This window comes from Heterodontus francisci, chromosome 31 (assembly GCF_036365525.1).
Source record: "Heterodontus francisci isolate sHetFra1 chromosome 31, sHetFra1.hap1, whole genome shotgun sequence".
In the NCBI taxonomy this organism is placed as follows: domain Eukaryota; kingdom Metazoa; phylum Chordata; class Chondrichthyes; order Heterodontiformes; family Heterodontidae; genus Heterodontus; species Heterodontus francisci.
The window spans coordinates 52,376,509-52,389,005 of NC_090401.1; the positions used below are offsets into that span (position 1 = coordinate 52,376,509).

Below are 12,497 nucleotides of genomic sequence, written 5' to 3' on the forward strand. Positions count from 1 at the left end.
TAAGCAGGGCCCCTTTACAGTGCTACCTTTGGTAGTCATGCAATTGGGCATTCACATCATGGTGTCAGGGGAACTCGCACACAATGTCCATTATCAGGTTATCTAGATATTCTTAAAGTGCGAAACACAGCAACACAAGGAAGACAAAGATTAATTAAGGTGAATTTGCCACATATTCAGCATAGTCAGTAAACTGAAACTGCAGAATTGCATCATGTGAACCCAACTTTGTTTTTAAAAAAATGGTGTGTAGAACTTCATATTCTAAAAAACATTGCTGCAGGCATTCTGAACTTGAATTACATAAATAAATAAATTAGATGCAGGCACTGAAAAGTTCACATTCAAAAACAAACTAAAATGTAACTCAATTATAACAAACTACTTTTGTTTATCATAGGTAGCTGCCTAATGTATACATTGGTGGCTCTTGGCATCTCTTGAGGCAGTGCCGCCGGTTCATTTACTTATTGGCACTGCTGCTGAAATCGGGGTTGCTGTCAGCAGTAGGGATGCAACATATATGGAGCACAAGAACCACTTTAGCACCTTGGTTACTGGAGGTTACACAGATGAAAGTATTGCATGCTGGTTTACATCAGAAATCAGTCTCCATTTGTTCCTTTAGGACATCTGAAGAAGTGATTAATGGCACTCTCACCAACAAATTATGATGGGCTCTCAGTCACTAAGTGAAGCAGTTTTTCATCTCCAAATGCATCACTTCACAGAACCGTCCAAACAACTTCTTCATGTTCGTAAGATTTTCACTATCAAAATAAACTTGAATAAATGTATTAATACTGCTGTCAGGTAATTAAGTACTAAACTATGGAGCCAGGCTTACTTCCAGTACAGCAAGAATATTGAGCACAGCAGGAGTACACTGTTGGCCACTAGTCTAACTACAATGTTGAGACTGAATAGTGACATCATGCAAGACTATTTACGGACATCAATTTTCTTGTTTGCAAGCAAAACAGACAACAAAGGACCTTTAAATTAATATCCACAAATAAGAACACACAAAGAGACAGCACCAGTATCAGTACTCATTTGAATAGATGATGCTTAGTGGATAAAGACGACATGTGCTGTGACATTAAACCATGCAAGTTCAATCCCAGGTTCAAGCCAAGCTCCTGCAGAGTTAGCTGATTTCAACTTTGCAACAGTTGGGGTAATACAATTGGATTTAGTGACCTGGGCTTAGAAAGGAGAATAAAAATCCAATAAAGTAAAAATAAAATAGGAATAAGAATGGTGAATGTGTACCAAATAGCTGACATTCGCTACCTGGGCTTGAACACAAAGAACAACCATTTAGGCGACATGCTGGCGGACAACTGCTGCCTGCGGTACTGTAGCCTACCTAGAAAGTGTCCGCACCTTCAGGAAAAGAGTGGAGAAAATAGGGAAATATATTTTCAACTAGTTGATGTTGCATATGGAGTTAAGACCAAATATAGTCTCCACGTGAAACGAGATTAGAGGGCAGGGACTTTTGGACCAGGCATGCATACGTAACGGAGTCCCCATTTCGCAGTAAGACATAGTCCTTATTTTTTTTACATAATACTTTGATTCTACATTGTTAACAGTTAAATAGCAAAACTTAATAGCAATTTAGGAAGCAGAGAAGTAAAGTTAGTTGGAGCACAGGAGTTTCCTGAAGTGTGGGTTGAGGGGTTGGGAGACACAACATTGAGGCACTGAAGTGCCACCACTATTGAACAGACTGATAATGTAATTTTTAAAAATGGCAACACTTGCATCATGGAATTGCAGGTTGCAGGCTTACACCCATAATTTCCTGTCCTGGCAAGGTCTTACATAAAAATTGATAACTGGTTGACAGGTAGGCGACATGGGAGTAGGAATAAAGGGAACATTCTCTGACTGGCAGGATGTCACAGTTGGTGTTCCTCAGGGATCTGTACCAGGGCCTTTGCTTGACATGTTTAGTTTAGTTTAGTTTAGAGATACAGCACTGAAACAAGCCCTTCGGCCCACCGAGTCTGTGCCGACCATCAACCACCCATTTATACTAATCCTACAGTAATCCCATATTCCTACCACATCCCCACCTGTCCCTATATTTTCCCTACCACCTACCTATACTAGGGGCAATTTCTAATGGCCAAGTTACCTATCAACCTGCAAGTCTTTGGCATGTGGGAGGAAACCGGAGCACCCGGAGGAAACCCACGCAGACACAGGGAGAACTTGCAAACTCCACACAGGCAGTACCCGGAATTGAACCCGGGTCGCTGGAGCTGTGAGGCTGCGGTGCTAACCACTGCGTCACTGTGCCCCCCTATATATTAATGGCTTGGGTGAAGGAATATATAAAGTTTGCAGATGACATGAAGTTAATTAATGAGGAGATGGGAACAGGAAGTTACAAAGAAACATAACCAGATTAGGTGAGTGGGCAAAACAACGGCAGGAGTTGTTCAATGTGAATTATGGAGCCAGCCACTTTGAATGAGACACACAAATCTTTTTTATAAATAGTCAGAGCAAAGGGATCCATTTACATAAATTGCTAAAAGCTAGTGTATAGGTACATAAAGTAATCAAAAAAATTAATGAAATGTTAGTCTTTATCTCAAATCTGAAGAAATGATGCTTCAGCTGTGCAGTCCTTGGTGCGACCTCATCTGGACAATGAATCTCATGAAGGATATATTGGCTTTGCAGAGTCACCAAAATACCAGGGCTTAAAGAGTTAAATTAGGAGGACAGGTTGCATAAACATTTGTTTGCAATTCCTTGTGTTTAGAAGGGCGTAGGGTGATCTAATCGACGTGTTAAAAATGATAAAGGGATTTGATAGGATAGATACAGGGAAACAATTTCCTTTGGCTGAATATAAGGGGTATAATTTTAATAAGTAGAGCTAGGCCATTTAGGAGTGAAATCAGGAAGCACCTTTTCACTCAAGAGATAGCTGAAACCTGGAACACAGTCTCTGAAAAGACTGTGGACGCTGCAACAATTATTATTTTCAGGACCGATTAATATTTTTTTTGCTACTGTCATGGAAGTGCTTCCATCTTTTGTTAAATGAGTCCTTAAAAAAATATTTAAAATGTAGAAGTGTTTAAAGTTGGAAGACTGAAGATTTCCTAGATGCTGGACTTTGTTTTTTTGTTGAAAGTTCACTGAAAGGACACAGAATTCTTCTTTGAAAACAACTTTTCCTGGATATCACATGCCTTAAGCTCAATAAACAACAGAAACATTGGTGACCTGGGGGGGGGGGGGGGGAGATGTTAACAGAGAAGTGACATGACAAGATTTATGAGGGTCAGGAGGTGGTTCCGCTTCCGAGATATTGTTTTGGATCAGTTGGGGTATGAGCAGTTGGTTTTGTAGCCTGCTGAAAAGAAACCCCCAGCTCAGCGTTCCTGCACCTCTCAAAGAGGCCCTGAGAAATACAGTGTGTCAGCTCTTCTTTCTCTGCTTCTTTGAAAAAATTCTGGCAAATCCAGAGTATGATAACTGAATCTCCTGTTGCCACATTTCTCCTGGAAAGTCTACCAGACTATTTTTCAACATCTCCAGAACGAACTGCTTCCAAAAAGACCCCAGTGACCCATCTCCGTATACCCGGATGCCAGACCAAAAGGGACAACTGGCATCCTTCCATATATCTCTTTTTTTCTTCAAGAATTAGCAAGTATCTGGCCAAGTATTCCTTTTTCTGTCTTTTGTTTTGTTTTGGGCAGCACAGTGGTTAGCACCGCAGCCTCACAGCTCCAGGGACCCGGGTTCGATTCTGGGTACTGCCTGTGCGGAGTTTGCAAGTTCTCCCTGTGTCTGCGTGGGTTTTCGCCGGGTGCTCCGGTTTCCTCCCACATCCAAAAGACTTGCAGGTGATAGGTAAATTGGCTGTTGTAAATTGCCCCTAGTGAAGGGAGGTGATAGCGAATATGGGATTACTGTAGGGTTAGTATAAATGGGTGGTTGTTGCTCGGCACAGACTCGGTGGACCTAAGGGCCTGTTTCAGTGCTGTATCTCTAAATAAAAAATTAAAAAAAAATCTCTGCAGAGAGAATTTCTTAATTTTTTTTCCAGTGTGTATGTGGGGGGAGGGGGGGGGCATTTAAAAAGGGAACTTTCATATTTTAATCTGTGTGTTAATGCTTTGCTTTGTTACTGGATAAGTCTTGTTTTATAATAAACAGATAATTTTGTTGTTTCTTAAAGAAACCTGGTTGGTGTATTTTATTCTGTAATAAAGAGCAGAGTATATGATTGACTGTATCGGTAACTGGGTAAACATTAAAAATATATGTTTTGACCTGTGGAGAAGTGTAACTCTAAAAGACAGTGCACGATAGTGCACTCCTCTCGCCTCGGTTGTAACACTAGGTAAGGGCACCAAGGATATGGAGCAAAGGTGGGTAAATGGAATTGAGGTACAAATCAGCTATGATCCAACAGTGGGAAGGAGATAGAGGAGAACATTTGAAGACAAATTACAGAAAGATACAAGAACTACATACAAAGTAGAAATAATAGGGGACTTAATTATCCCAATTTAGACTGGGATAGTAACAGTGCAAAGGGCAAAGATAAGGAGGAATTCTTGAAATATGTAGAAGAGAACTTTCTTGATCAGTATGTTTGCAGTCCAACAAGGAAAGCAGCAGTGCTGATCTTGTTCAGGGGAATGAGCTGGGACAAGTAGAGCATGCTTCAGTGGGAAAGCATATGGGGAACAACGATATCATCAGATTTAGAATAGTTATAGAAAAGGACAAGGTACCAAAGCATAGAAATACCCTAATTGGAGGAGGGCAAACGTCAGTGAGTTGAAAAGGGACCTGGCCCAAGTGGACTGGAATCAAAAATTGATCGGCAAAACAGCAATCAAACAATGGGAAGCCTTCAACGAGGAGATGGTCTGGGTACAGAGTGAACACATTCCTATGAGTGAGAAAGGAAGGGCATCCAAAGCTCCCATGATGACTAAAAATGCAATTAAAGCGAAACTAAAAAAGGAGGCTTATGACAATTGTTAGGTTCATAATACAGTAGAGAACCAAGTTGAATATTGAATGTACAGAGGAGGTCTGAAAAAGGGATTAAGAGGGGCAGAGAGAGAGTATTAGTATAGATTAGTGGTTCACATAAAAGGACACCCAGAAGTCTTTTATAAACGCAACTAGTAAAAGGCTGTGTTCTCACACCCACACTTTTTGGGATTTTCTTCTCCCTGCTGATTTCACATGCGTTCAAGTCCTCTGAAGAAGGAATTTTCCTCCACACAAGATCAGGGGGCAGGTTTTTCAACCTTGCCCGTCTAAGAGCGAAGTCCAAAGTACGGAAAGTCCTCATCAGGGAACTCCTCTTTGCTGACGATGCTGCTTTAACATCTCACACTGAAGAGTGCCTGCAGAGTCTCATCGACAGGTTTGCGGCTGCCTGCAATGAATTTGGCCTAACCATCAGCCTCAAGAAAACGAACATCATGGGGCAGGACATCAGAAATGCTCCATCCATCAATATTGGCGACCATGATCTGGAAGCGGTTCAAGAGTTCACCTACCTAGGCTCAACTATCACCAGTAACCTGTCTCTAGATGCAGAAATCAACAAGCGCATGGGAAAAGCTTCCACTGCTATGTCCAGACTGGCCAAGAGAGTGTGGGAAAATGGCGCACTGACACGGAACACAAAAGTCCGAGTGTATCAGGCCTGTGTCCTCAGTACCTTGCTCTATGGCAGCGAGGCCTGGACAATGTATGTCAGCCAAGAGCGACGTCTCAGTTCATTCCATCTTCGCTGCCTCCAAGAATACTTGGCATCAGGTGGCAGGACCGTATCTCCAACGCAGAAGTCCTCGAGGCGGCCAACATCCCCAGCTTATACACACTACTGAGTCAGCAGCACTTGAGATGGCTTGGCCATGTGAGCCGCATGGAAGATGGCAGGATCCCCAAAGACACATTGTACAGCGAGCTCGCCACTGGTATCAGGTCCACCGGCCATCCATGTCTCCGCTTTAAAGACGTCTGCAAACGCGACATGAAATCCTGCGACATTGATCACAAGTCATGGGAGTCAGTTGCCAGCTTTCGCCAGAGCTGGCAGGCAGCCATAAAGACAGGGTTAAAGTGTGGCGAGCCGAAGAGACTTAGTAGTTGGCAGGAAAAAAGACAGAGGCGTAAGGGGAGAGCCAACAGTGTAACAGCCCCGACAAACAAATTTCTCTGCAGCACCTGTGGAAGAGCCTGTCACTCTAGAATTGGCCTTTATAGCCACTCCAGGCGCTGCTTCACAAACCACTGACCACCTCCAGGCGCTTATCCATTGTCTCTCGAGATAAGGAGGCCAAAGAAGAAGTAAAAGGGTAGTCAAAGAGAACTGCGTACAATTTTGGTCTCCTTATTTAGGGAAGGATATACTTGCACTGAAGGTAGTTCAGAGAAGATTCACTAAGTTGATTCCTGGAATGAAGGGGTTGTCATATGAGGAAAGGTTGAGCCTATACTGATTGGAGTTTAGGAGAATGAGAGGAGATCTTACAGAAACATAAGATTCTGAGGGGGCTTGACAGTGTAGATGCTGAAAGGATGCTTCCCCTTGTATGGGCATCTAGAACGAGGGGAACAGTTTCAGAATAAGAGACCACCTATTTAAGATGGAAATGAGGAGGAATTTCTTCTCAGAATTGTGAATCTTTGGAATTTTCTGCCCCAGAGAGCTGTGGAGGCTAAGTCAAGGCTGAGATAGATTTTTGAATATAGAGGAGTCAATGATTATGGGGAACAGACAGGAAAGTGGAATTAAGGCCACAATCAGATCAGCCATGATCTAAATTGAATGGTGGAGCAGGCTCGAGGGGCTGTATGGCCTACTCCTTTTTCTTATGTTCTTAAAGGAAGAGTGGGGCTGATTGGGACCAAAAAGGAGACGTTCTTGTGGAGGCAGAAGGCATGGCTGAGGTAATGAAATTAGTACTTTGCATCTGTCTTCACCAGAGAAGAGGATGCTGTCAATATAGCAGAAAGTAGGAGGCAATAGTGATATTGTATAGGATAAAAATAAACAGGAGGTACTTAAAAGATTGGCAGTCTTCAAAGTAGAAAAGTTATTGGTACGATGGGATGCATTGGAGGTTAGAGGGAAATATGGGTGGAAATTGCCGAGGTTCTGGCCGCAATCTTACAAGCCTCTTTGGATAAGGGGGGTGGTTTCCTAGCCACCGGCTCCATCTCTCCCGGTACAGTCTGAGGCTGCAACCTTGGTGCCATACTGACCCCGAGATGAACTTCTGACCACATATCTACGTCATCACTAAAACCACCCATTTCCTGCTCTGTCCTTGCCTCAGCTCATCTGCTGCTGAAACCTTCATCCATGGCTTTGTTACCTTTAGAGTTGACTATTTCAGTGCACTCCTGGCCGGCCTCCACCATTTTTCCCTCTGTTAAGTCCCATCCACCTATCACCACTCTGGGCTGATCTACATTGGCTCCCAGTCAAGCAATGCCTCGATTTTAAAATTTTCATCCTTGTTTTCAACCTGTCCACGGCCTTGCCCCTCCCAATCTCTGTAATCTCCTCCAGCCCCACAACCCTTTGAGATACCTGCCTCTTGAGCATTCCCGATTTTAATTGCTCCACCATTGGAGGCTGTGCTTTCAGCTGCCAAGGCCCTAAGTCCTTGAATTCCCTCCCTAAACCTCTCTGTCACTCCACTTCTCTCTCATTCTTTTAGATGCTCCTTAAAACTCCCTATTTGACCAAGCTTTATAATGCTCCAGTGAAGTGCCTTAGGACTTTTTGTTACGTTAAAAGCGCTATAATAAATATAACTTGCAGTTGCCAGAGGACTGGTAGAGGGATAAACCCGACAACTACAGGCCAGTTAGTCTATTAGTGGTGGGGAAACTTTTAAAAACAATAATTTTGGACAAAGTTATTTGGAACCTGGAAAAATTAGTTAATAAATGTCCACACGAATTTGTTAAAGACAAATTGCGTCTGACTAATTTGATCATGTCCTTTGATGAAGTAACAGAGGGGGCTGATGAGTGTGGTGTGGTTGATGCTGTTTGTGTATCTGGACTTTTAAAGAATGTTTGACAAAGTACCGCATATAGACTTGTTAGCAAAACTAAAGCCCAAGGAATTAAAGGGACAGTGGCAGCATGGATAAGGGACAGAAAGCAGTGAACGACTGTTTTTCAAACTGGAGGGAAGTATACAGTGGTGTTCCCCAGGGGTTAACTGTAGGACCACTGCTCTTTTTGATATACATTAATGACCTGAAGTTAGGTGTACAGGTATAATTTCCAAGTTTGCAGATGATACAAGACTTGGAAATGTAGTAAACAATGCGGAGGATAGTAACAGACTTCAGGCAGACATAGACCTACCTACTGGTAAACTGGGCATACTCATAGCAATTAATGCTGAGAAGTGTGAAGTGACACATTTTGGTCAGAAGAATAAGGAGGCAACATGAACTCAATTGTACAATTTTAAAGGGAGTGCAACAGCAGAGAGACCTGGGGGAGTGTGGGGACATAAATCTTTGAAGGTGGCAGGACAAGTTGAGGAGACTGCTAAAGCATATGGGCTCCTTGGCTTTATTAACAGATGCATAGAGTACAAAAGCAAGGACGTTATGCTAAACCTTTATAAAACACTGCTTAGGCCTCAGTTGGAATATTGTGTTGAATTCTGGGCACCACACTTTAGTGAGGGTGCAGAAGAGATTCACTAGAATGGTACCAGGGATGAAGGACTTCAGTTATGAGAAACTGGGGCGCAGAGAGCAGAGAAGGTTAAGAATAGATTTAACAGAGGTGTTCAAAATCATGAAGGGTTTTGATAAAGCAAAAAAGGAGAAACTGTTTCCTGTAGCAGAAGGGTCAGTAACCAGAGAACATAGATTTAAGGTGGCTGGCAAAAGAATCAGTGGCCACATAAAGAAACTTTTTCTTAAACACAGCGAGTTGTTGTGATTTGGAACACTTTGCATGCAAGGATGGTGGAAGCAGACTAAATAGTAACATTTAAAAGAGAACGGGATAAATGCTTGAAGGGAAAAGATTACAGAGCTACAGGGAAAAAGCATGGGAGTTGGATTAATTGGCTAGCTCTTCCAATGAACTGGCAAAGGCACGATGGACTGAATTGCCTCCTTCTGCGCTGTATTATTCTATGATTTTATAATAGAATGGTGTAATAAGCCTGAGGCTCCATTGGCTTACACCTATTGCTATAAGAATTGGTTGCTTAAGGCAGTGAGCCATACAGACTGGAAGGTCAGTTCTTTTCTTTCCTTCATTAACTCACCTCAGTGAGTTGTGATAGGTGTAACATTTTGTGACTTTTAGTCAGTTTTATTTAATTGCAGATAGGATTTTGTGAATGAGTTAAGCTGAATCATTGTATTTTAACAACAGCATGTTGCACTTATATAGCGCTTTGTCCTGGCATTTAACAAGAGCAATATCAATAAAAACATTTTTGACACCAGGCCACAGAAGGACCAAAAGCTTGGTCAAAGAAGTATGTTTTAAGGAGCATCTTAAAGGAGGAGAGAGAGGTAGAAAGGCAGAGAGGTTTAGGGAGGGTATTCCAGAGCTTAGCTTCAAGGTAGCTGAAAGTATGAATGCCATTGGCAGAGCGATTAAAATTGGAATGCTCGAGAGCCTGAATTGGAAGAGCACAGAGATCTCAAAAGCCTGTAGGGCTGAATTGAAGTTATACAGGTAGGAAGGGATGAGGCTATGGAGGGATTTGAAAGCAAGGATGAAGATTTTGAAACTGATGTGTTGCCAGATTGGGAGTCAATGTAGGTCAGCAAGCACAGTGGGTGATGGGTCTACAACAGTTGGAGCAAGTTGAGATAGGGGCAGCAGAGTTTTGAATAAACACAAGTTTATGAAGGGTGGGAGATTTTAAAAAAAGTACTTTTGCACAGGTTTAAAAAGAAAGATTGCAGGCATTGCAAAATGTATATTAAAGCCAGCCAGCTTGGCAGTTGTCACAACTCAAAGCCTATTTCAAACTGATGTGAGGATATATTGCCTCATCCCAGGCAATGTTCCCTTTAAGTTGTGTGGCCACATAAAAGTTCCAGTACAGACTGAGAGCAAGTTGGACCCCACTTGTTACATGTGCATGGCTATAAAAAAAAATTTAAAGGGGCCGCGTGCTCCAAAAAATAATTAGAGGTTACACTAATCCAAGATAGATCCATTAGCCAAACAGGGATAAAGAGGAACATTAATCATTTGGTTAGCTCATCTCAGGTGGCCAAATATTTACATCCAATATGGTGAAAATGATTCTATTAATAAGGGCCTGGTATCAAGTCTCTTTGGAGGATATACTTATGGGAGAAAGGGTAGTCTGTCTGGTTGATAGGTGTGAATCCCCTAGATATCAGGGCACTACCCTTCTTCCTAGGGCCAGAATTAAGAACAAAAGGGACAAAGGGGTACAAAGAGGACTGACAGACCCAGCCCTTGGCTCAGAGCTGGAAGTTAAAAATTGCTAGCCAAGTTTTTCAGTTATTAGTCTGAAAGAAAATTAATGCCAAAAAGCAGTCAGTCTCAAAAGTGACAGGGTGCATGGTTGTTTATTTCTTTCCATGTTTTTGAGGATGGAAGTGTGATTGAGCTAATAAGTTGTGTTTGTTTTGACTGTTATTCGGTCTACAAAATAAACAAGCTTAATAATTTGCATCTGACCTTGTCTTATTAAATGTTTTTCACTCTACCTTCAAAGAAACTACAGAAGCAGATGTGCAGAATACATAAAATTCAGTTCAGATCACCAGTGATCCTAATGTTACAGCCCTGGTTTATGTTATTGTACTGTTTGATATTGAGCAACCCTAAGCACAAGGTGCTCAGACCACTTATGTGAGAATAATCAGCACTGTTGCACTCAAGAGAAAATGAGACAGACCCTGAATTTGTAACAGTAGGCATGCTAAAATTAGCCTCACAATCAACTGTGGAAACCCAATGTAACATTAATGTGTCAGGATAAATCAAACTTGATAGAATGGGATATTTTACCTGGGCAAGTAAATTACAATAACACAATAAAAATCCAGAATATAAATATATATTTGAAAATTCAATTGACGCCTGCCCACTGAGTTTCCTATTAGACCTGGCTTATAGTGGCAGACTAAATGTCAGTGTGAGAGCCCTCCTTACTTTGTCTTATGCATCTTATCAGTTAGTTCAAAGTGCTTCTGACAGAGGTCAGGAAGCAGGTTGCTTGCCTTTTCAGCCAGAGCTGCTGCTTGCTGTGAGATGATCAGTGGAGATGATTTTCTTTAGCTGTTTTAACTTGTGCTCTTGTAAACAAATAGCTCGTATTTTGAGTAAAATCACCAAAACAGACCATATTTACTTTATCAGTAGAAAAAAATGCTCCTACATTTGTTTGTCATGCCACTGCACTGGGAGGAAGTCCACAGAGGACAAAAAAGGGAATTTACACTTAAAACAGACAGGGTTTCTTACCACTGGAACTGTGACAGGTTGTTTTGCCATTCCACCATATGTTACTATAGTCCCTCCTTTCCTGCATTAAATACAAAATACAGTGCCTGTTGATAAGTTATATGAAAAAATTAGATTTCATCATAACCTTGTAATTACAGGGCAAAGAATATGATAGATTGGTACAGAATTTAGAAGGTTTGCTGTCATTTATCAAATTCATTATTGCCAGTATCTACTTTTTGTTCCTTGCTTTCCCAATTCCATTGAGTATGATTCCTTATATTTCAAATCTTGAATATTGTTCACACAATCACTCATGGTTCTCCAGAAAGGACGTTCACATTCATGCAAACAAAATGAGCAATTTTCAGGGATATGGTACATAATCTGCTTCAATGGAGCTCATTTTACAAATATCTGGATCTGTACCATCCATACTGCCTATTGCCACATAACGAGAAGCATTAACATGCGATTTGAAAAAAAAATCCATTAGGTAAACCCACTTGGAATTGGGGTCAAAGGGGGAAGTCTGTGCAGGGTGCCTCAATATACCAAGCAAACTGCTGGAATCCCTATGATAGCTTTGACTCATGACAGGACCTTAGACCACATTTGAAATTTTGTTTCAGTTTACGTTATATGAAGTCACGGCTTCTTATTATGGAATCACTTTAAATGACAATAGTCCTCCAAGGTGCTGAATTCACCCAGGTTGCATTGCAGAGTTAATTCAGGATAACAAATGCAAAAGCACTAATTCTAAAGTCATGTTTTCAACTTTATTATTGTGGCTTCTGACTTTCAGTGTTTGATGGGGTGGGTGGTGGGGGGAGGGGGGGTGTGGGCAATGGTGTGGGTGGTAGGATACTTATGTTGACATCAAAACTGCTGTGGACCAGATGTAAGTGCTGTGCAGAAACTGGCCATTGCACTGTCGGGCAGCAAAATTACTACCACGTCCTTGGAGATTTCAGTGCCTTTGCAAACACATGCGCCAT

General features: G+C 41.7%; 1 protein-coding gene across 3 annotated transcripts in view; it reads right to left on the reverse strand.

Annotated features, from left to right (window-relative positions):
- Positions 1–12,497, reverse strand: part of mecr (mitochondrial trans-2-enoyl-CoA reductase) — an 84,504-nt gene that overhangs the window by 11,818 nt on the left and 60,189 nt on the right. For all 3 annotated transcript variants that reach the window (XM_068011604.1, XM_068011602.1, XM_068011603.1), the window contains exon 8: positions 11,515–11,575. In XM_068011604.1, coding sequence (XP_067867705.1) covers positions 11,515–11,575 — 61 coding nt within the window. The remainder of the gene's footprint in view (positions 1–11,514; positions 11,576–12,497) is intronic.